This window comes from Ranitomeya imitator, chromosome 3 (genome assembly GCF_032444005.1).
Source record: "Ranitomeya imitator isolate aRanImi1 chromosome 3, aRanImi1.pri, whole genome shotgun sequence".
In the NCBI taxonomy this organism is placed as follows: Eukaryota; Metazoa; Chordata; class Amphibia; order Anura; family Dendrobatidae; genus Ranitomeya; species Ranitomeya imitator.
Genome location: NC_091284.1, coordinates 103,917,176 through 103,942,885, shown reverse-complemented (window position 1 = coordinate 103,942,885; position 25,710 = coordinate 103,917,176). Strand labels below are relative to the sequence as shown.

Sequence of the window (25,710 nt, the reverse complement as noted above, 5' to 3'; positions counted from 1 at the left end):
AGACCTTGATGCAGCAGAGCTGAGTGCGTGTGTGGACAGCTCCTTAGAATATAGACATGATACCTTTGTATAGCAGAGCCCAGTGTGCAGACAGTACTTTGGGACAGCGGGCAGACACCTTGATGTAGCATAGCTGAGTGTGCGGATAGCACCTTTGTGTTTATAAGGAGGCATACTTTGCATTAGCTATGAGCAATAGCAGAGCTGAATTAGTCAGGTGGCTCGGAGAATGTGAGTGGTAGCAGTGTGCACTACTACCAGAAAAAGCCTTGGGACATGACATTAGATGTTTACGCGGGGTTACCATGGTGACCAGATGCGCACATGAGCAGAGAGAAGGCCCATGGACTAGCAATGGAGCCAGGACAGGTGAGTAACAGAAAAGGGGCCCTGGGAATAGTCAAAAACTCACAGAGGATTTGGGTAAGAACCTGGACAGGGGACACCTTCAACTGTATCCATGTCCTCATGATGCAGGAACAGGGACAGACTATGGCCGTGGGCTCCCTGCTCCAGCTCTGTCTCTAGCAGGCCACAGGTTGTGGTAGGCCTGAGACCGCTCTGGAGCGTTGAGCGAATGTCCTGGATAGAGGACACTGCATAAAGTGTATGAGAACATGATGCGAGGAACCCAATAATTTTTTATTTTTTTTTAATAGGCCACACAGGGATAGTTAGGTTAATGCATTGAGGAAGTAGGCCATTCTGAGCAAATGAGTTTTTAGGGCACGCTTAAAACTGTGGGGATTGGGGATTAATCGTATTAACCTAGGTAGTGCATTCCAAAGAATCGGCGCAGCACGTGTAAAGTCTTGGAGAAGGAAGTGGGAGGTTCTGATTATTGAGGATGCTAACCTGAGGTCATTAGCGGAGCGGAGGGCACGGGTAGGGTGGTAGACTGAGACCAGAGAGGAGATGTAGGGTGGTGCTGAGCCATGGAGCGCTTTGTGGATGAGGGTAGTAGTTTTGTACTGGATTCTGGAGTGGATGGGTAGCCAGTGTAATGACTGGCACAGGGTAGAGGCATCGGTGTAACGGTTGGTGAGGAATATGATCCTGGCTGCAGCATTCAGGACAGATTGGAGAGGGGAGGGTTTCGTAAGAGGGAGGCCGATTAGTAGAGAGTTACAATAGTCCAGACGAGAATGAGTAAGAGAAACAGTAAGAGTTTTTGCAGAGTCGAAAGTAAGAAAAGGGCGAATTCTAGAAATGATTTTGAGATGCAGATAAGAAGAGCGAGCCAGTGATCGGATGTGAGGGGTGAATGAATATTATATGAATATTATATAGCACTGTGCACTTACAACTGCTCATTTTGCCTTTCTACCCGGCTAATTCTTCTCTTTTACATTAGGTCTATGGCATCACGTGATTAAAAACTGACTAGCTGAATCTTTCTAAGCTTTATGTAGAAACAGGAGGTCATTTTTCCATGTATGAGTCATAAGTCACTGCAAAAGTCCCTGGCCAGGGAAGGGAGCAGCTGGGTCAGGAGTTGAAGAGGGGAATGATAAATGCAGGGATACCAGACTTAGAGCAAAGGAAAAGAGAAGAATTAGCTGGGTAGAAAGGCAAAATGAGCAATTGCAAGTACACAGTGCTGTGTCATATGATCAATGCAATATATTAAGAGGATAAAAACTTTGATGGGAGGAGGCGTGCTTTAATATGGTCATGTCAATGAACCCTTAAAGAGGCTGTATAAGAGTGAAAGACTGATTTTTTTAACCCAAAAAAGTGCTACACATAGCTAGTGAGTGTGGTATTAATAAAGTGCATTACCCATGCACAGGCCTGGCTCTGTTCCTGTATCATGTCTCCTAGTTCTGTGCAACCTCTTTAAGCTGTTACCATTTTTCTATGTGTATTCATGGAAATGTAAAACAAGTCATCACATTACAGTAATTGGTGAAATACAGAGTGGTGTGGTTATGTTTATTTGCATCAAGTGCGCTGACACACGGGTCTGCCCTGCTTTATGTCTCCTGTGGGCCCCAGTGCCAGCGACACTGTGCCATGGGGGTAACTGCTGACTAGGTAATCCTGGTAGGAATCATTCATTCCCCCGCAGTGGCGTCCGCCCCGGATCTGTGCCTGACATGCAGTGATCTCAGGGAACACCATTCATTGTACCGCGGCCTCAGCGGCTGATGTGATTGTCCCATAGTTGGCCTGTCACCGGCAGTCATTGCCATGTGTAACATGGCGGTCAGCCTCAGGAAACCGCACACGTTGTGAAAGCGTTATATTAGTGTGCACAATGCAACGCCAGAAGATAAGACAAAAGGCAAATACAAAATATACATTTTATATTGATGGATTTTCTCACATTTTTTACATTTCCAGCAAATATTGGCAATAAAAATAACCCGACTGACTGTCACATGGAGGTTTTCTCAGACATCTCCACCTGTCATGGTGGCGTCAGGGTGTGTGGATCCCACAGGTTCGGACAATCCTCCTTGTGACTCCATAGATAGCTATGGTCAGCACAGAGTGACTCTGGCGTCAACTTTTAGAGCTGCAGCTCCAGGGCAGGTTAGGAGTTAAATGTTTGCTGGACTGAGCCTGTTTATTACCTGTGGTCACACGCTGCAAGACAACCAATCATGTCTGCTCTTTCCCTATTTAAACCCTTAACATCCAATGACGGCCAGAGTCCGTCATTAGCCGCCTCCCCCTGTTTGGTGCGGGCTCCGGCGATGAGCCCGCACCTTTTCCGGCACATGACAGCTGGTCTGTAGCACAAGCGATCGGATGAACACAGCTTCCAGCCTCCCATGGAGACTATTGAAGCAAGAAAAAAGTTAAAAAAAAAATATTAAAAAAAATAAAAGTTCAAATCACCTCCCTTTCGCCCCATTCAAAATAAAACAATAAAAAAATCAAATGTACACATATTTGGTATCGCCGCATTCAGAATCACCCAATCTATCAATCTAAAAAAATAATTAATCCAGTCGGTAAACGGCGTAGCGAGAAAAAAAAACAAAACGCCAGAAATACTTTTTTGGGTCGCTGCAATACTGCAATAAAATGCAATAACAGGCGATCAAAAGATCGTACCAAAATGGTATAAATAAAATCAACAGATCATCGCGCAAAAAATAAGCTTTTACCCAGCCCCAGATCATGAAAAATGGAGATGCAACAGGTCTCGGAAAATGGCAAGAAGTTTTAATTTTTTTTTAACTAATTTTTTTTCACCACTTAAATAAATAAAAAACCTAGACATGTTTGGTGTCTATGAACTCATAATGACCTGGAGAATCATAATGGCAGGTCAGTTTTAGCATTAAGTGAACATGGTAAAAAAAAAATCCAAAAAACAATTGTGGAATTGCACTTTTTTGCAATTTCACTGCATTTGAAATTTTTGTTCACATTTTTCTGTACATGATGTGGTAAAATCAATGGTGGCATTCAAAAGTACAACTCGTCCTGCAAAAAACAAGCCCTCACATGGCCATATTGATGGAAAACTAAAAAAAGCTATGGCCGTAGGAAGAAGGGGAGCGAAAAATGAAAACGCAAAAACGGAAATACCTCTGGTCCTTAAGGGGTTAAGCTGGCTCTGCTGTTCAGGTAATGGCAGCAGTAGTTTCTCTATCCTGGTCTGGGGAGGTGGGCAGGTCCTGGTTACTAGTTGTTACTTCCAAAGTTGTTGTGGGTGGTGTTTGGTTAACCCTTTCCTTTCCCCCTCTTTTTATTACTTTGTTGCCTCTCGGGCTGTACACTTTATGTTCCTCTGTGTATTTTCCTGAGATAGTGTGCTGGGTGATTGTGCTTCCATATTGTCCGGTCTATCCTGTGTGTATTTCCCCATACACTGCACAGACTAGTGCTGCTTAGGAGCAGAAGAAGGAACGAGGCCCAGGCATCTCCACCTTCAAGGGTATTCCTGGGTCAGGAATAGCCACGGACCACTAGCCTGAGGGTCAGTATGGGTGCACATCTGCAACAGTGACACCGTGACTCTAACCTTATAAATGTCAAGGCTTCTGGCACATCAGGGTGTGTGTCAGATTTTGTTACCAGATGTTTGATACCACATCTGAGAGCAGCAAGATGTAAGGGCAAGGACCCTGATTCCAATGATGTGTTACTAATCGGGCTGCTTGCTGCAGAATTGATAAATTCACTGTTTTTTCTCTTGTAGAGCCAGCAGTTCTCTGAATGCTGGGCTCTGTATAAGCCCATCTCGCAGCTTTCTGTGTACACTGTGCATAGGCAGAAAGCTGCTAATTAGTGGTGGAGACAGGGCTATACAGAGCAGGAGGACTACATCGCACGAGACGACTAGTCCTCTAGAAATATCCTGTTGAAAAAAGTGATTTATGCTTTGACAAAGAATGCTGTGTGTGGTTGAAATGTGTTGCTGTGCTGCGTGTGCGCTGTCGGTGTGCATATCATGAATTGATTTTTTATTTACTTTTCAATAAACTGGAAATTAAAAAAATCTGAATGTTTTTCTATAAGCTCTGTATAACCACGCCCACACCACTGATTGGCAGCTTTCTGTATACACTATGCATAGGCAGAAAGCTGCTAGTTAGTGGTGAGGGCGGGGTTATACAGAGCTCATGAATATGGAGGACTACATGACTGCAGGTTTACTAGTCCTCTAGTGATAATCTCCTACTGATAAAATCACAGTTTTATCAAAACTCCAGCAAGCAGCCCAGTAAGTGACGCATCGCTGGAATCAGGGTCTCTGCCCCTACATTATGCTACTATCAGATTAGGTGTCAAAAACTGGTGACAGCTTCCCTTTAACAGCAGCATAACGCAGGAACGGAAACAAAGTGAATATATGCATCTGGAAATGTGTTATATATTTTTTTTTACCCCAACCATAGAATGCCTTTTATAATAAGATCGCTATGACCAAAAATAATTCTAAAGAAATGTAGACCTAAGTTATCATAACTGCCCATGAGAAAGTGAATAGAACACGTGCCCATTACAGTCTATGGAGCTGCTCACATATCTGCGGGTTTTGGCAGGCCTCCTGTCACATGTCCGTTTTCATCCTTGTCATGGATCAAGATTACCCATAGAAATCTATAAGTCCAGGAAACCCCCAGGCAGCACATGGATGGCATCGGTGTCCAGTCCGTGTGCTGATTACCATTGTAGGACCTCATCATACGCGTTCTATACGGGTTTTCCACAGCTAGGACACATACCCATTAAAATCTATGCTGCTATTCACATGTCCGTGTTTTTTGCGCACTCAGGCTATGTGCCCACGTTGCGGTTTTTAACCGTTTTGCCGTGATTTTCCGTGGCGGAAATCCTTAAAAAACGCTTACAAACAGCATCCCATTCATTTCTAATGCATTCCACAGTTGTGCCTATGATGCGTTTTTTCACGGCGGAAACGCATCGAGGTAAAAAACGCAGCATGTTCATTATTTTTGCAGAATCGCGGCAATTCTGCACCCATAGACATGCGTGCTTAGAAAACGCTTGAAAAATGCATGGAAAACGCAATAAATGCGCAGTAAAAACACGTATAAACCGCGTCTAAATCCGCATGAGTTTTTCCTGCCAAGGGTATGCAGAACTGAAGCAGAAATTCTGCTTCTATTCTGCAATGTGGGCACATAGCCTTGGGCTAGTTTCACACATCAGTTTTTTGTTTTCAGCCTAAATCCGGCCAATTTGTAAAAAACGGATCTGGCACAAATTGTGAAAAACTGATGCGCCAGATCTTGATTTATTTTGTTTTAAATTTACCCCCACATTTTTAACTTAAGTGTAGATTAGCTTGTTCTGGAACATTAGCTTGATTCATGTTTAACCCCTTCATGACCAGAGGTATTTTCGTTTTTGCGTTTTTTTTGTTTTTTGCTCCCCTTCTTCCCAGAGCCATAACATTTTTATTTTTTCTGTCAATATGGACATGTGAGGGCGGGACAAGTTGTGCTTTTGAACGACACCATTGGTTTTAATGTATTGTGCACTGGAAAACAGGAAAAAAAATTCCAAGTGCGGTGAAATTGCAAATAAAGTGCAGTTCCACAGTTGTTGTTTTTTTTTCTTTTACCATGTTCATTCAATGATAAAACTGACCCGCCATTATGATTCTCCAGGTCATTACGAGTTCATAGACACCAAACATGTCTAGATTCTTTTTTATTTAGTTGGTGAAAAAGATGCAAACTTTGTTAAAAAAAAAAAAAATGGCACCATTTTCCAATACCTGTATCATCTCCATTTTTCATCATTTGGGGCTGAGTGAGAGATACAATCTTTTGATCGCCTGTATTTGCATATTATTGCAATTTAGCGGTGACCATGAAAACGTAATTTTGGCGCTTTGATTTTTTTTCTCATGACGCTGTTTATCAATCGGGTTAATTCTTTTTTTATATTCTTAGATCGGGCAATTCTGAACGCGATGATACCAAATATGTGTATGTTTCTTTTTTTATTGTTTTATTTTGAATGGCGTGAAAGGGGGGTGATTTGAACTTTTATATATTTTTTTATATATTTAAAATATTTTTTTTTTTTAACTTTTTGCATGCTTCAATAGTCTCCATAGGAGACAAGAAGCTGCTGTTGTCTGATTGGCTCTGCTGCATACAGGCGATGATCAGACCGTCTGTATGTAGCAGAAATGCTCACTTGCTATGAGCGCCGACCGCCGGGCAGCGCTCATAGCAATCTGGCTGTGATAACCATAGAGGTCTGCTGGAGACCTCTGGTTGTCATGCCAACCCATCGGTGACCTGTGATCACTTGATGGGGTCACCGATGGGCAGGATGTCCAGCGCTCACTGGAAGCATGAGTTAAATGCCACTGTCAGAAATTGACAGCGGCATTTAACAGGCTAACAGCCGTGGGTGGATCGCGATTCCATCCACGGCTGTTAGAGGCACATGCTAGCAGTTCAAATCTTTGCATCATAGTTTTTCTCTCTATAGCAGCGTTTCCCTAACTCCAGTCCTCACGGCCCCCAACATTATATTTTCAGGATTTCCTTAGTATTACACAGTTGATGGGATTCTTAGCAAGTCATCATAAATTACCAAAAGCTCCAATATAAAGGAGATCCTGAAAACCTGATCTGTTGCGGGCCCTGAGGACTGGAGTTTGGGAAACGCTGCTGTATAGGATTCATTCCTGGATTTAGCTGACAATTAATGATGTAAAACATGAACCAGTACTGCCATCATACAAGAACAGGGCAGATGCCCAACTTACATCCAGGAGAAAAAGACTAAGGCGATTCACAGTACTAATGAGCAATTACATCTACTAGATCCCATCTCATGCTCCATCGGTGTGTCCACTGTTACCTCTCACAATTCTGCCGTTCAGATCTCCTTCCCTCTCAAGAGACATTTCATTCTGTTGTTTCACATAATAAAGGCTATTTTGTCCAACTCCGTGCCAAGCTGTATAACCGCACATTAGGATGGGTGTTTCTCCGCGCCTCGCTGCTTCCCTGTAGAACTTTATTTTCTAAGATCTGGTCAGTGTTGTAATAATAAAAGCGCAGTTTGTCTTCTCAAACCTTCTTGTCCTTTCTCAATTAGGTAGCAATTCTGCATTTTGCTTGCAGGGGTTTCCAAAGGATATTTGAACCCCGACTAAAGGCAGGAGTGTGAAGCCCCTTTAATGCAGCTGATAATATTCAGACCCTTCTAGCAGCATTTTCAGGGGCATAAGTGGAAAGTTTTATTCTCATGTACATCAGGGCGTGTGCGTCACTCAATGACGGTGCCTGCGCTGTGGAAACAGGACACTGAGGTAAGAGCGACCTGTCAATCAACGACTGGTGGTGATTGATGTACGGCAGAGCTGGTGAGTGAAGTGCCCGACCTGATGCCAAACTCAAACTTCAAAAAAGAGTTCTCACTAATGCCCCAATGAAATTCTACTAGGAAGGTGTGAATGTTATAAACATTAAGGGTATGTTCACACGTTCAGGATTTCCATCCTTTTTTTTTCAGGACAGTTTTTTTAAAAAACTGCAGCTCTTGGCAGAAAACGCAGGTCCTTTTTTTGGTCCTTTTTTTGTCCTTTTTTGATGCGTTTTTTGATGCGTTTTTTTATCCTTTTTTTATGCAGTTTTCTATGCAGAGACTGTGTGTTTCCTAGGAAGCTTTTTAGGGCTAAAATGGCTGAAAATACCCTACCCCTAACCCTACCCCTAACCCTACCCCTAACCCTAACCCTACCCCTAACCCTACCCCTAACCCTAACCCTACCCCTACCCCTATTCTAACCTTAGTGAAAAAAAAAAAAAATTCTTAATTTTTTTATTGTCCCTACCAATGGGGGTGACAAAGTGGGGGGGGTGTCATTTACTATTTTTTTATTTTGATCACTGAGATAGGTTATATCTCAGTGATCAAAATGCACTTTGGAGCGAATCTGCCGGCCGGCAGATTCGGCGGGCGCACTGCGCATGCGCCCGCCATTTTGCAAGATGGCGGCGCCCAGGGAGAAGACGGCCGGACGGACACCGGGACGCCGGGTAAGTATAAGGGGGGGAGATTAGGGCACGGGGGGGGCATCGGAGCACTGGGGGGGGGGGCATCGGAGCACGGGGGGGGCATCGGAGCACGGGGGGGCAGCCACACTCCGCCCACGCACTTCCGCCCGCTCCCCCGCACTTCCTGCTGCAGCGGTTCTGCACATCAAATCGCAGTAAAACCCGCAGATATATTTTTGATCTGCGGGTTTTACTGCGATTTTGACCTCACAATGGAGGTCTATGGGTGCAGAACCGCTGCGGTTCAGGAAAAAGAAGTGACATGCTCCTTCTTTTTTGCCGCAGCTATTCTGCGCGGCTTTTTAAACGAAATTACGGACCATGTGCACAGCAGTGACTGTTTTCCATAGGGTTACATTGTTATGTACCCTGCATGGAAAACCGCAGTAAAAAACGCACTGTGTGAACATGGCCTAAAGGGGCTTTACACTTATGCCTTTAGTTAGGGGTCGAATGCTGATAGGTCCTTTTAATGATTGGAATCCCAGTCATCAGATGTCAGCATTGGTCATAGATCCTCTAGACAAGACCTGGGCAGAGTGTAGCCTGAGTCATATGCAGCTTTCTAAGTGTTCCAGTCCGGACCGAGACAGCCAAAGGGCCGAAAACAGTGTCCCACAGGCCACACCATGCGGCCACCCTCCCCTGACTGGCGTCCCAATTTCACTGCTTTCTGCACTCTCAGGGGGCGACTAGCAGCGAATATAATGGTGGAGGAGGGAGCTGCCTGCTCCTTCTTCTACTAGTCAGCATGTGCGACTGAGAAAGCAGATGTCGTCACTACAGAGCCTCAGTGCAGCCAGCAAAGACCGGAGCTCAGTGAAGAAGAAATAGGGGCGAGGCGAGTATGTGTTTTTGTCATACTGTATATATTGATGCTATGTGTGTCTCATACTGTATATAGAGGGCTCTGTGTGTGTCTCATACTGTATATAGAGGGCTCTGTGTGGGATCATACTGTATATAGGGGGCTATGTGTGGGATCATACTGTATATAGAGCGCTCTGTGTGGGATCATACTGTATATAGAGGGCTCTGTGTGGGATCATACTGTATATAGAGGGCTGTGTGCAGGATCATACTGTATATAGAGGGCTGTGGGTGGGATCATACTGTATATAGAGGGCTCTGTGTGGGATCATACTGTATATAGAGCGCTCTGTGTGGGATCATACTGTATATAGATGGCTGTGTGTGGGATCATACTGTATATAGAGGGCTCTGTGTGGGATCATACTGTATATAGAGGGCTCTGTGTGGGATCATACTGTATATAGAGGGCTGTGTGTGGGATCATACTGTATATAGATGGCTGTGTGTGGGATCATACTGTATATAGGAGGCTGTGTGTGGGATCATACTGTATATAGGGGGCTGTGTGTGGGATCATACTGTATATAGAGGGCTGTGTGTGGGATCATACTGTATATAGAGGGCTGTGTGTGGGATCATACTATGAAAAGGGGCCTTGTGTGGGATCACAGTGTACACAGGAGGGCTGTGTAGAGGCTCGTACTGTATATAGAGGGCTGTGTGTGGGATCATAATATGAAAAGGGGCCTTGTGTGGGATCACAGTGTACACAGGAGGGCTGTGTAGAGGCTCGTACTGTATATAGAGGGCTGTGTGTGGGATCATACTATGAAAAGGGGCCTTGTGTGGGATCACAGTGTACACAGGAGGGCTGTGTAGAGGCTCGTACTGTATATAGAGGGCTGTGTGTGGGATCATACTGTATACAGAGGGCTGTGTGTGGGATCATACTGTATATAGGGGGCAGTGTGTGGGGTTACAGTGTACACAGGAGGGCTGTGTGGGATCATACTGCATATAGAGGGCTGTGTGTGGGATCATACTGTATATAGATGGCTGTGTGTGGGATCATACTGTATATAGAGGGCTGTGTGGGATCATACTGTATATAGAGGGCTGTGTGTGGGATCACACTGTATATAGAGGGCTGTGTGTGGAATCATACTGTATATAGGGGTCTGCATGTGGGATCATACTATGAAAAAGGGCCTTGTATGGGATCACAGTGTACACAGGAGGGCTGTGTGGAGGCTCGTACTGTATATAGAGGGCTGTGTGTGGGATCATACTGTATATAGAGGGCTGTGTGTGGGATCATACTGTATATAGGGGGCTGTGTGTGGGATCATACTGTATATAGGGGACTGTGTGTGGGATCATACTGTATGTAGAGGACTGTGTGTGGGATCATACTGTATATAGAGGGCTATGTGTGGGATCATACTGTATAGAGGGCTGTGTGTGGGATCATACTGTATATAGAGGGCTGTGGGTGGGATCATTCTGTATATAGAGGGCTGTGGGTGGGATCATACTGTATATAGAGGGCTGTGTGTTGGATCATACTGTATGTAGAGGGCTGTGTGTGGGATCATACTGTATATAGAGGGCTGTGTGTGGGATCATACTGTATATAGAGGGCTGTGTGTGGGATCACAGTGTACACAGGAGGGCTGTGTGGGATCATACTGCATATAGAGGGCTGTGTGGGATCATACTGTATATAGAGGGCTGTGTGTTGGATCATGCTGTATGTAGAGGGCTGTGTGGGATCATACTATGAAAAGGGACCTTGTGTGGGATCACAGGGTACACAGGAGGGCTGTATGGCAGCTCATACTGTATATAGGGGCTGCGTGTAAGATCATACTATGTATAGGGGGCTGTGTGTGGGATCACAGTGTACACAGGAGAGCTGTATGGCAGCTCATACTGTATATAGGGGCTGTATGTGGGATCAGACTATATATAGGGGCTGTGTATAGGATCATACTATATATGGGGCTATGTGTGGGATCATACAGTATATACGGGGGCTATGTGTGGGCTTATATGGTATATAGAGGGTGTCAGCATGCATAATTCAGCTCAATATTAAGTGATACAATTAATATAAAATAATTATAATTAATATATTATTAATATTGAGCATAATTAATGTCAGCCTCCATGCTCTCTGCTTACCACTTTATGTTCTGTGGTAATGAATAAGGGACTGGTTTATAGAACGCTGAGTGCAGCTTTTTCTGGCACCTTTTTCTGCTATATAAGCTGGGCACCACCATATTCCTATGTGAAGTGTTACAAGAGATCTGAGTGCACACTAGTTTAGCTGATTAGTGCAGTCTCACTCTTTTGGAGTTGTAGGAAACTATTAGTTTATGTATTTCTATCGCACGCACAAATATTTTTTTGTATGCCAACCCCCTAGGACTGGTTCCCAATAGCCATGCACAATACTTATAACAAGACTGTAGTTGTAAGGCTGCACGAACTAAGACTCGAACGTTACTTGTCATTGTGCAGCCATGACCGCGTATGGCCAATAAAGGATCCTTTCCGTAAGGCATCCCCCACCCCCAACTACCCTGCACCCTCTTAACCCTTCCATTTATTACCCAAGAAAACACACCACCACGTTAATTTCTTTTTGGATAATTTGGCCACAGCGGCCATTTTATTAACAAACAAATACATAAATAACAACATGTAAACAGTAAATATAAAACCTCGAGGGGGGGGCTCTTGGAGCTAAAAAATCTGGCTCATAATAGGCAGAGAGCCTACCCAAAATTTTGACCAAAAAACACGTATTTACCCTCAGCCGTAACCACCAGCTCGAGGGCACCATGTAACCCATTTCGGGCAAACCAACCACAAAGCTCTCGAGGTAAACACCCCGTCCAGAGCCCGTACCAAAAGCCAGATCAACCCTATCAGCATCATCACCAACTCCAAGAACCCCACCCCCCGCCAACGCCACTGTGACGATAATACATAATTCTTGACCTTCAATAAATCAAACAGCAAATAAAACATAATTTAAAAGACCCCCCCCCCTTTTTTTTTTTTTTTTTACATTAAGAATTGACGAACTCGCAGATCTCGACTAAAATTACGTTGCCTCATAGTACCACTAAAAACAGGGAGGGTGGGAGGGACTCACTTCGCCCGTCTAAGGTAACTGATCTCCCTTTTCCCGCACTTTCCCAAGCCCCCACCTCCCTTTTTGCATAAATCCCCTCCCCCAATCCTACTCTTCCAATCCCCGGGCCCCTTTTGTCCTAATTTTAAAAAACCTACTGCACTGCTCCCATGGCAACGCAGTCATGTGGGGGCCTCCTTTTAGCTGCGCCCCATACAGCCCCCCCTCTTGACCGCGTATGGCCAATAAAGGATCCTTTCCGTAAGGCATCCCCCACCCCCAACTACCCTGCACCCTCTTAACCCTTCCATTTATTACCCAAGAAAACACACCACCACGTTAATTTCTTTTTGGATAATTTGGCCACAGCGGCCATTTTATTAACAAACAAATACATAAATAACAACATGTAAACAGTAAATATAAAACCTCGAGGGGGGGCTCTTGGAGCTAAAAAATCTGGCTCATAATAGGCAGAGAGCCTACCCAAAATTTTGACCAAAAAACACGTATTTACCCTCAGCCGTAACCACCAGCTCGAGGGCACCATGTAACCCATTTCGGGCAAACCAACCACAAAGCTCCCGAGGTAAACACCCCATCCAGAGCCCATACCAAAAGCCAGATCAACCCTATCAGCATCATCACCAACTCCAAGAACCCCACCCCCCGCCACACACGCACAGCCCTGACCACCTCAGGCTCGTGAGTGCCCCACCACCGCCAAAGCTCTTTCTACTCCTTCCTGTAGACCGAGCGCCCATAAATCCATCCCGATCTCGTTAAGATGCACTCCATCATCCCTCCAGAAATTACCGACCCCGGCCTCTAGCTCGAAATGCCTCACGGCAATACCCCCATTCCGGGACACAAAACTCGCCACCATCCTTTTCAATTTTACCCTGGCTCTGTTAATCCCTTTGTGGGAACGGGCCTCCCGCCACGTCTTCCGTGGCACAATGTCCGACCACACTGTCAGCATACCGGGAAAAGATACCCACAGCCTCAACAAGTCGTAACGGATATCCCGAATGAGTTCCCTCACCGGTTTTGCCCCCAAATCATTACCCCCCAAGTGAACCACTAGAATATCCGGGGGGCGATCCAGATGGGCGGCGCGGGAGAATTCCGGCAAGAAACTACGCCACGACATACCACGAATCCCCATCCAACGGATGATCACTGCCTCCCGGCCGAAACCCAGTTGCCTACCATTCGCGTGCGCATCGGCCCGGAGGGCGCCGCAATATACGAAAGAGTGTCCGACAATCCACGCCAAAAGAGGGGCACGACCTGGAAAACACAACCACAATTAACAATCCGCAAAAAACGCACTTCTTCACCCAGCATTGTTGATTTAATGCCGCACATAAGACAGGTAACGATTAGAACTCCACCTGCCTATTTTCTTGATCACCTCCGGCCCGAGGCCCAAACCATCGGCCTCGGACGCGGCCCCAATCCTAAAAGAGTGCGAGCCGAAATTCTCCGGGTTAACACCCAGTAAACCCAAGCCCCTCTTCAAAATGGCTACAAACTGGAAACGTGACATGAAATCCCCTTCTTGGTGTTGCAACAGAGGGCCTGACCTGACCGATGACAAATTCCAATATGCCTCTAAGCAGCGTTGCGGACACATCCCGCTACACGCCACCCTTCCTAGCACTACTTTCTTTCCCCTACCTAGCTGATCCGTCTTTGAACGCCTTATGCAAAAAGCAACTCCTCCTTCCCAAAAACCCATATCTTCCGCCAAAAGACCACCCGACCTGTCCTTGCTCGGGGAAACCAATTCACCCAGACGCAAAGCTCCAAAAAACGCTAAAGAAAAGGCCAATCGAAACAGTACCACCTCAAACTGAGATGAACAAATGACGCCCAAGGCCTCCCCTAACCTCTGCAACATCCCAAAAGAAATGGGCCTACGTTTATCAAAAGTCGAATTACCCTTATGAAAACCTTTCAACGCCTGCCGTATAACAAAGTCCTTTGTGACGTCCCTCAATCCTTGCAACTGAAAACCAAAAGCCAAACCTGCTATAAACTTGTTTAACCTAGACACGGACCAACCCCACTCCACGACCTTACCTACCAGTGCCAATAACGCCATTGCCCTGTCGCTATCTGACTCAGCCGAGCCGCATTGAAATAACCAACTTTCCCACATGGCCCATGACGCCGCATAATCTGACCATGTCCTGTTTGACACCGAGGCTTGGATCAATCGGCCTCCCCTTCCGTAACCACCTGCCACAGATGCAAAGGACATGCTGCTCCTGCCACCTCCGAATCTGGAGCCAAATCCCGGAATTGGTCCCACTGCAAACGAGACAAAGCGTCAGCTATATTGTTCTGAACTCCCGGCACGTGCACCGCCGAAATCCATGCATTCAACTCCAAGCATCTCAAGACCAACTCCCTGACCAGCCTAATTACTGGGGGGGAAAGAAGAAGATAAGCTATTAATCACAGACACCACGCTCGAGTTATCGCAATGAAAACGTACTCGCCGGTCACGAAAGCTGTCACCCCAAACAAACACCGACACCACAATCGGGAACAACTCCAACAATGCCAAATTCTTGGTAAGCCCCTTCTTTCGCCAATCCTCTGGCCACACCCCGACGCTCCATTTTCCTCCACAGTAGGCCCCATAACCAACTCCACCTGCTGCGTCTGTGTAGATCTCGCAATCAAAAGCATTCAGATCCTCCTGCTGAATAAGCGACCTGCCGTTATAGCCTTCCAAAAAACGTTGCCAAACAAGAAGGTCATCCTTATGCTCTCTACCCAAAGGAATAAAATGATGAGCCGACCGGACTCCCGCCGTCGCCCTGGACAATCTGTGGCAAAATATCCTGCCCATTGGCATAATACGACAAGCAAAATTCAGGCGGCCCAGCAGCGACTGCAACGCCTTCAACGAAGTCTTCCGCAATTTTCCAATCCGACTCACCTCTTGCTTAAGCAACTCCAACTTATCATCCGGCAACCTACACTACATTTTTTCAGAATCAATGAGAATCCCTAAGAAACTCAGGACCGTGCAGGGGCCCTCCGTTTTTTCCTGTGCCAAAGGAACACCAAACTCGGCCACCCATTCCATGGTACCAAGTAAATGACCGCACACTGCTGAATCCGGTGGACCAACAAACAGAAAGTCATCCAAGTAGTGAATGACAGAAGGAACGGCCGATACGTCTCTCACTACCCACTCCAAAAAGGTACTGAAAGTCTCAAACAATGCACAGGAAATCGAACATCCCATAGGCAAACACCTATCCAAGTAAAAACCACCCTCCCACCAACAACCTAACAGAGGAATGCTCTGCGGATGCATCGGCAAGAGCCTAAAGGCCGACTCGATGTCCGTTTTTGCCAGCAATGCTCCAGGCCCGTACTTTCGCACCCACCGAACAGCCGCATCAAACGATGTATAAACAACGGAGCACAACTCCTCCGCAATCCCATCATTAACTGAGGATCCTTTGGGATACGAAAGATGCTGAATTAACCGGAACTTGTTCGGCTCCTTCTTGGGCACCACCCCAAGCGTGGAAACAATTACTCCAGCCATGGGCAACGAACTAAAAGGCCCCGCCATTCTTCCCAGTTCAACCTCTTTTGCCAATTTAGCCGAAACAACCTCCGCATGCAAGCTAGCTGATCTCAAAATTTTTGTAGAAAAAGGAACAACATGCGTCGGGTGAGGGATCTTAAACCCCTCAAGAAAACCGTCCCTAATAACCTCCGCCTTTTTAACATCCGGGTATCTACTTAGATAGGGGGCCATCTTTTGAACCCTCACCGGAGTCACCCCCTTGACCGCCACCCACTGATGGCTTACCACGTGATTTCTTGAAACACTTAGCGGCTCCGTGAGAGGCCCCATTGCAATGGGAGCACACATGTTTAAATTTACAGGTGGTGCCATACTTGCACTGGCCCTCATTAAACTGCCAGCATGTCCCAGATTTTTCCTTTGAACCCTGAGACCCGTGTCCTCCACTTTGTCCTGACTGCTGACTGCTACCCCCCCTCCCCCCTGAAAGGACTGCCCATAACGCACCGGAGCCATCACCTTCAACCACAACCCGATGTCTTTTTGGTCCCACCTTATCTCCGGCCTCACTGCTTTTCGCTGCCTGAACTGTTCATCGTATCTCAGCCAAGCCTGGCCCCCGTAGGTACGATGCGCTTCTCCAATAGCGTCCAAATAACAAAACAGGCCTGAGCAATTCTCGGGGAATTTCTCCCCTATAACACTCGCTAGAATGGCAAAGGCCTGCTGCCAGTTAACGAACGTCTGAGGAATAAGGCGCCAACGCCTCTTTTCTTCCTCCTCCTTTTTGCTGTCGTCTTTCTTTCCTTTATCCAAGTTAAATTTTTCTAAAGGAAGGAGAGAGAAAATCTCTACGTATTCATCTTTCCAAATCCTTTCCCTGACCTCCTTCTTCAAATGGGCCCCCAGCGGACCCTCAAAACACACATAGACCTCGCCTTTTGCCCTGTCGTCTAACTTAACGGTATCACCTTTTCCCGTTTCCGTTTGCACCGACACCCCCGCCGCAGAAACAGGCGACCCACTACCCGAGCTCGCAATCTCGCTCGAACCCCATGCTACTCCCCCAGCAACCGACACCCAGGCCCCAGCGGGCGACGATCCCACACTATTAGCAACTGAGCTACCCCCGCCCCCATCCAATCTACGCAAAATCTGCGACATACCCGCTAAAAGCTCTCTAACACCCGGAACCTCATTACTGCCCCCACCCCGCTCCACTACACCCGAAACACCCGGCACTGGAAAAATACTGGACATGTACTCATGTGGCTGCGCAGGTGCTGTGTCCCCACCAGCCGTGTTTCCTGAATCCTGCTGGTCCATTTCGTCGCGATGTTCGTTCCCGGAATCATCGGTGCCGCTCATCTGCCCCAGGCCCGCGCCCCTGGCCTCCACGTCACCAGGGGGGACCGAGACTGGTGAAGGCGACCGGTCCCTCGACCTTCTGCTGGATCTGGATCTGTCCGGCTCCGTGAGTCCTCTGTTTCCTGACGCTGGGCTGTCTCCTCTGGACGCCGCTCCTGCGGCGCAACCGCGACCCGCTCCCTGCCGTGATGCCACCGCCGTCCAGCCCAATAATCTGCTCTGCCGTCCTGTCGCAGAGCCAGGTGCACTGGGGGGATGGGATCCGGGTGCACCCGCCGCAATACTCCCCGGCTCCTGCCTCGTGGATGCTGCCGCCGCCGCTGGGCTTCTCCCCCGCCCCATCGCTCGCGTCGCCGCCACCGCGGGAGATGCTCCCCGGCGGGTAGAGGCTGCCGTTCTTGGTGCTGCGGCGCCGCCGCGCCCTCTGCCAGGCCGCACCGGAAGTGCGGCCCTGGCATCCTGTGCAGCGCCGGCGTCCTGCCGCATCTGCACCGCTCGCCCAGCACCGTGCCGCCTCGTGCCGGCAGGGCCGCTGGGTGGATTCCTGCCGGGGGAGGGGGCGGGCAAGGTGGATCCGCCGCGTCCCCCAGCCCCCGCAGGGTCCCGGGAGGGGCTCCGCGGCCTGCGCCTGCTGCGCGGTGTAGTGTCTGGGGACAGCCTGTCTGGCGGCCTTGTCCGCCTGGTTCTGCTGCCCCGACTCCCGCTGTCCTGGCTCCCACTATCGCCGAGCAGCCCTGTGAGCTGCTCCTCCAGCCATCCGGCCCTCCTGGATCTAGCCTCCCGGCGAAGCTGAGCGACCAGGCTGTCCACGGTAGACATGGTAAGAGGCTGTGGCAGCAGGTCCACTCACTTTGCCCATCTAAGGTGACTGATCTCCCTATTCCCGCACTTTCCCAAGCCCCCACCTCCCTTTTTGCATAAATCCCCTCCCCCAATCCTACTCTTCCAATCCCCGGGCCCCTTTTCTCCTAATTTTAAAAAACCTACTGCACTGCTCCCATGGCAACGCAGTCATGTGGGGGCCTCCTTTTAGCTGCGCCCCATACAGCCCCCCCTCTAACAAACTGATGAAAGAGCCCTAAGATGGTTTATAGTTAGGGGTATGTGAGTAGATGACTGTAGGATTCTAGAGGCCCCCATCCCATACACATTGGAATTTTGTCCAAATTGGTGAGCTCAGTAGACGGTCTAATGCAGGGGTGTCAAACTGCATTCCTCGAGGGCCTCCAACCATGCGTGTTTTCAAGATTTCCTTAGCATTGCACAAGGTGCTGGAATCATTCTCTGCAGGTGATTAAATTATCACCTGTGCAATGCAAGGAAATCCTGAAAACATGACCTGTTTGCAGCCCTCGAGGAATGCAGTTTGACACCCCTGGTCTAATGTGTATGGGGGCTTCCCGACTGTCCACCGACGGGTGATGTCAGAGAAGTTGAACATCCAGCATGTCTAATTTCGGACTGCCGATCCTTTGTTGTTAGGAGTATGACCGCGGCTCTCTTAGACGGCACAGAGGCACAAACCAGTCAAGCGTTCCTGAGTATGGAGGAGTTAGGAGAGACAGCTGCTGGCCGAACGATCGGCTCAATCATCAGTCGGTTGACAGCTATCAATTTATCTCTTATGTAAGGGGCTCCTAAGCTTGAACCTAGAAATGGTCTTCACAAATTTCTTTACCAGTGGATAATTTCTGCCTTTTGGTGTTTTCCTGCCAGTTTGAATCAGCTCTGCCGAAATAGGTATGGAATGGTGCCAGGTGAGGGAAAGGTGGGGGATCATGGCCGCATGTCAAATTCATCAAGAGTGTCAGAAGTTTGAATGTCATAAATGCTTCTGCAGTCACTGCCTGGAATTGCATCTCTGGTGCAGCACACAGGGGCACGGGCTACTCTGGAGAGGTACCAAATGGCATGCGCCACTTAATGAATTTGGGGCCTTCTACTCCAGCAAAAACTGTGTAGTGCCAGCGTTCACTTTGCCAGTCTTGATTAATCGGCCCCCATGTGTTTGAGGAGAAGAGTCCCCTGGTCAGACAGCCACTCTCCTGTCCTTCTCCTCATCCTTGTTGGCACATGATCAGTGCCAGCTGTCCCCCCTGATTAGCTGCAGCAGCCATGTGCTGACCAGGCCAGGATGGTGGAGGGGGACCCATTCAGCAGGACATAGGAATGGAGGGGGATCGAAAAACATGTGGTATTTCTTTTTTTCCTTACAGTTAATACAAAAAGGAGTGTGTAACCTGTTTAACTTTCCAGTTCTCTACTCTGTAATGGTGCATAGTACTGTATATACCCAAGGTCATATACTATACACTAAATACTAACCCTATGGAATATAGATGATGTCACTATAACGTACAGTCTGGGTCAGCCTAACTATATACAGAACATAATGTAATGACTCAATGGAATACCGCAGTGGTGAGTGGTGATGTCACAGTGAAGGCTTACAACGTGTATGTAGCTCACATATTCTGTCACCAAAGCTTAAAGGTAATATATCTATATATGTATATATCCACAGAGCGCAACTTTATTTGTTAGTTATGTATGGATATGGCTACTCTTAGTATGCACCTGTTCACACCAGTTTTCTGTTTGGAAGAGACCATCAGTCTTTTGATATTATTAGGAAACTTTTTCTGGGGAAAAAATTAACAGCTGAATTATAGTTGTGAAGTGCTACAATAAGCTCAAGGCCGGGTTCATGGTCCGGCTGCAGTTTAGTTAATGGTCAGGTGAGTATAAAAGTATAATACCTCAGTTCAGAATCATTGGGCCATCGGCCACCACATGCAGACATGGTTTTGGCTGCATATGGCAGTTGCCTAAAATTTAACCTTTTCATACATGTGACCTATGATTTTATATGTAGATTTTAGCCTTGATAAAAATAAACTTTGGGAAAACGCATTTTTATCTTTCATGATTTGTCATAAACTCAGACCAGGCAGTCTAATGATAGGCTAGATTTAATAACAAGCATCAATGACTATGACACTTTTTATGACTGTTTTGTCAAAAATAGTGAATATTGACACATAGACCCAATTATTTTTTATTTTTATTTTATTTTTCTTTAATAAGAATAATAAGAATAATTGAGCAGGGAATAATAATATAAATAGTAAAAAATAAATCACATTCCACATGATTATCGAACAACACTTAATGTGTTACACTTTATTGACATAAATATATATTGTGCTATTTATCCCAACCATTGTAGCCTGTGTATCAGTTGTGCTATCAGAGCCATGAGCTCATATACCCACATAGTACCAACAGCTCGGCTGTCCATGTACATACATGGTACATACATGGTACATACTAACAACTTGATCAATTCTGTGGTGCGGTATAAAGATCAAAGTAACAAAAAGAAGCGGCTGTGTTGAAATCCAACCACCTGATCCTTTTCTCTCCAGACATCAGATATCAGGAGAGAATGAAGAAAACCCTACGCATTGGTAGGTTTACCTGACTTTAAAGGAGTTGTCTACTACCGGACACCCCCTTATTAATGGGTCCGGAGAAGTAAAAAAAAAAAATTATACTCACCCCTTGGGCTGCTGCTACTCCTCCATGGTCAGAGTTGCTTTCCCCATTGGTTTCAGTGATCATCGTCCATGAGAGGTGTTATATGAGTGCTGCAGACAATCAGTGGCCACTGATTGGCTGCAGAATTCACATTTGATCAAGAGTAAAAGGAAATAGTATTTCTTTCAGCTTGGTTTGGATTAATAGCTGATCGTTTGGCTATCGCTCCCGAGTTCATCATACACAGGAACGTTCAGCTCTGCAGAGCGCTGCTGTGTTCTTTATGAGAGAGCCAATGCCAGACTCATCTAATGGTGGCTTAAAAAACAAAAGGATCAGCCGTCAGAAATCTGACAGGCCGACATGTCGGATCCTTCTCTCCCCACATCATCTTCTGAATATCAATTCCAATCGTCAGTCAGAGAAGATGATGCTCGTGTCTTCGGTTGTAATCCCATTTCAAACAGCAAGAAAATGACTTACAAGTGAGTCCCAGTCTTTTTATTTTTTTGCTGTTTGACATAATCTTCTGTGAGGACTTGGAAGTCTCCTATACGCATTAGGCAGGTTCAGCGCTCAGTGATTGGCTGCATCACTCACGAGAAGCCCCTGTTTTATGTTGATCCCACCAGACCGGCGGAGGATGCAGTGCTGATTCTTTAAGGAAAATAGAAAAAATTGGAGTCCGGCTCAACAGGACTGGATTTTCCTTTTCTTTATATTTTTCAAGAGAAAATATGGTGCATACAAAAGAAAAATTTACATGGTCGACATGACCGAGCCGACGCGTTTCGACTGCACTAGGCAGTCTTACTCATGGGTCATGTCGACCATGTAAATTTTTCTTTTGTATGCACCATATTTTCTTTTGGAAAAGAAAAAAGAAAAGGAAAATCCAGTCCTGTTGAGCCAGATTCCAATTTTTCTATTTTCCTTGATGTCAGGCCAGGGTGAGGCCTGTGACTGAGCCTCAGGTGGATGAGCATAGAGCAACTAGGTGAGTCGGAATTAAGTTTCTATAGCTGATTCTTTAAGGTTTTTTTCTTAGACAAATTGATAACAGCTATATTAATTTCATATTCAGCATTCAAAGATGCAAATCGAGAAGAAGCCCGACTGGCACTTACCAAGTCTTGGTAAAAATGAAGATGCCAAACCTACAGAAATGGATTTGAAAAAATTAGAACAGCAGTATAGAGTGGCTGAAATTATGAAAGCTTCCTTCAGAAAGCAGACAGAACATCTTCTTCTTAGTCAGCAGTAAGTTTGATGGTCTCTGTTTCACAGACATTATAGATCAATCCTATATATAAAATCAATTCATTCTGAGATTAGACACTTTTGTGGGAATTTGGATAACAATGGTATCTCTATGGAGCCAGATATGTCACGTGATATAATTCAAATCATTTTCTGGAACAAATATAGTATATCTTTTGGGATATTGGAGGCCTTTCCTCTCTCACTAAAAACCACCCAATTTTTGTCATCATATTTGAAAAGTCAGTTTAGTAGCACAAAAGTCATAAAATGTTTGTGCACATTTTTGCTTAAAAAAAATGTTTTTCACCAGAATAGTGTCAAAATTAAGCCCTTATTAAATTTCCTCTATTGTTTTAAATAGGGAATAATTTTCAGTCTCAAGAACAATGCTGGACTGTGATAAAATTTTGTATTGTACTAGTATAGAAGAGTTGTCTCACTAAGACAACCATTTAAGAAAACTAAGCTGATCCTGGTCTCTCGAATTTCCTGAGGTTTGCAGTTATCCTAAAGAGAACATCTAGGAGAAATATAGCATTACATTCTGCTCATTCAATGAATTTGCCAATGATATGATGGATGACTGGACTACTATTCTTGTTCACAAAGAGTCCCAAGCGGGGACCACCTATGTGCCCTGATGGAGATGGCAGGTCATATAGCATAGTGAGAAAACACTCAGAAAAGTCTAAAATAGAAAAAGAATTAATACCTGTCCTTCCACTACTTTGCGCCCATACTTCCATGGTCTCCACCAAGTTAGGTACTTTTTGAGGACCTGAGAGCGTGATTGGCTGGGTCTCGGGACTTCCTACTCTGTTTAGATAGACCTGTCTACTGCAATCAGTGATTAGCCGCAGCATCACATGACAGACACTATTGGCATCCAACTGTCCCAATTGGCTACAATAGGGTCATTAGATTTTGATTATAGTGTCTGCCCCCCAGAAATAAATAGCCCCTCATTCTGCACTATTGTTTCAGCCTTCTTTATAAGGAATCTGTGATGCAGACAAAGCCTCTGACTCAGATCACATATAATAGTATATTTATACAAATGACCAAAACATTGTATTATTATAGAACTAACATAAATGTGCTGAAGGAGCAGCAGAAAGCAATGGAACTTGCCAAATTGTGCAGAGGATCTCAAAAATGTATCCTGAAAGATAAAGAGAATGCCAAAAATCTTTGTGAACTGGCAGAAGCGCAAGACCAATATAACCGTCTTGTAGAAGAGCAAAAGAAACTGATAAGTGACCTGAACATGAAGGTACTGTGTGCTGTTGCTTATTACCGTAATGGAAAGCTGTCATGAGGATCATGCTGCCCGAACCAAAGACTCAGACGCCGACTGCGCGATTGCAGCCAATTATGGTTTAGTCTAAAATGTTGCGTTCAGATTATACACACTTTAAAATGCCGTCTAAGGACTGTGACTCGACTGACTAAACCAATGTGGACCCCAGCCGCCTTCTCCATGCCCTGTCCCTTTGAACAACAAGTCTATCTCTACACACTAAAACAAGGAAAAGACCCTTTCAGTCAACGGGAATAGGGAGAATCTGGCTGGGAACCTGCCTTGGACGAATCAGTCAAGACAAATAAGGGCCGAGTCATCACAGTCACAAAAAATTGTAAAAAAGTGTTAAAAAGTCACAAAAATGTTGCGCAAGGCAGAGTTGTGGAATCATTTTTTGACTTGTGAAGTTTCACATCAGTTTGAATCGGCTCTGCCAAAATCGGAGGAGCTGGGAAGGAGCCAGGATGGTATTGTCAACACCCTCCCATCCAGTTCATCAAAAATGCCCTCATTTCTGGCACGGCACACAGAGGCACATGTCACTGAGAAGAAGCGCTAAATGAATTAAGTGGCATTGTCCTCTTCATGAATTTGGATCCTTTGGTATTCCACCAAGATCCCCGTTTTGTGAGCATGTGCTATGCTTGATGAATCAGCCCCATAGTTCCTGCCGGCTTTTAATTTTGAGTGTATTCGGAAACACTGCAGCGTTTCAGAGTAAAATATACCTGGCTATAACGGCGCAGTCGGTGTCTGATTCATGATCGGTCTGATGATCTCATGTCAGGTTCCCTTTAATGGGATTGCCCAAGGGTTGAATGTTAAGGATGTATCTTTAGGATCAATCTTAGTTTACGGTGACAGTGTTATGGATGAAATATTATTGACATCTCATCCACATACTGCATAGAATATTGTAAAATGAACAATGCTACAGATTTCACAAACCCTGTATGGTAAACCATCCCTCAACAAACCTCACCCAATAACAAGCTGTACATAGATTGACCACATCCCATAACAATAACCATTTTCTATGAAAGTCAATGTGTGCCTAAAATGATGTAAAAAGTTTGAAACTGTGCACATATACAGTGGCATGTAAAAGTTTGGGCACCCCTGGTCAAATTTACTGTTATTATGAACAGTTAAGCAAACTGAAGAAGATGACATGATCTCTAACAGGCCTAAAGTTAAAGATCACACAATTCCTTTGTATTTTAGGCAATATATGTATATATACTGTCATTTTTTGCATTTTAAAATTACTAAAAGGAAAATGGGCCGATGCAAAAGTTTGGTCACGCTTGGAGATTTGTGTGCTCAGATAACTTTGACCAAGATTTCAGACCTTAATTAGCCTGTTAGGGTTATGGCTATCATCGTTAGGAAAGGCCAGGTGATTCAATTTTCCCATCTTTATAATAACCCAGCCTCTTCTAACCTTGCACCAAAAACAGCAGCCATGGGTTCTTCTAAGCAGCTGCCTAGTACACTGAAAATGAAAAATAGTTGAGGTCCACAAAGCAGGAAAAGGCTATAAGAAGATAGCAAAGTGTTTTCAAGTTGTCCTTTCCTCAGTTGAAAATGTTATTAAGAAATGGCAGTTAAGAAGAACAGTGGAGGTCAAGATAAGGTCTGGAAAACCAAGCAAAATCAAACCAGGTAAATCAGATCCCCTGTTTGACTGCAAAAGACCTTTGAAATATTTATCAGAACCTGGTGTTGTGGTACATTGTACCTTTCAGACACACCTGAACAAATATAGCCTTCATGGAAGAGTCATCAGAAGAAAAGCTCTCCAGCGTCTTCACTAGAAGTATGCAAAAGAACATCCTGTGGACCGAAGAGGTTAAAGTAGAACTCTTTAGCCAAAATGATCAAAGGTACATGTGGAGAAAAAAAAAGGCACAGAATTTCAGGAAAACAATATTTCAACTGAAGTTGAAAAGAGGATGACTTCTTCAAAAGTCACAATAGATGACCTCAAAAGGCGCAAGCTGACAGTTTTGCAATGGCCCTCATAGTCCCCTGATCTGAACTTCACTACAAATTTGTGGCTAGACCTCAAAATAGCAGTGCACACAAGACCACCCAGGAATCTCACTGAATTGTAACAATTTTCCAAGGAAGAATGGATGAAAATTCCTCAAACAAGAATTGAAATACTCTTGGATGGCTACAAAATGTGTTTACAAGCTGT

At 45.6% G+C, this 25,710-nt stretch overlaps 1 protein-coding gene across 1 annotated transcript in view; it reads left to right on the top strand.

Annotated features, from left to right (window-relative positions):
• The first annotated feature begins 324 nt into the window (after window positions 1-324).
• Window positions 325-25,710, top strand: part of LOC138671561 (coiled-coil domain-containing protein 63-like) — a 44,512-nt gene continuing 19,126 nt past the window's right edge. The window contains exons 1-3 of the mRNA XM_069759740.1: window positions 325-369; window positions 22,026-22,201; window positions 23,288-23,477. Of these exons, the coding sequence (XP_069615841.1) occupies window positions 325-369; window positions 22,026-22,201; window positions 23,288-23,477 (411 nt within the window). The remainder of the gene's footprint in view (window positions 370-22,025; window positions 22,202-23,287; window positions 23,478-25,710) is intronic.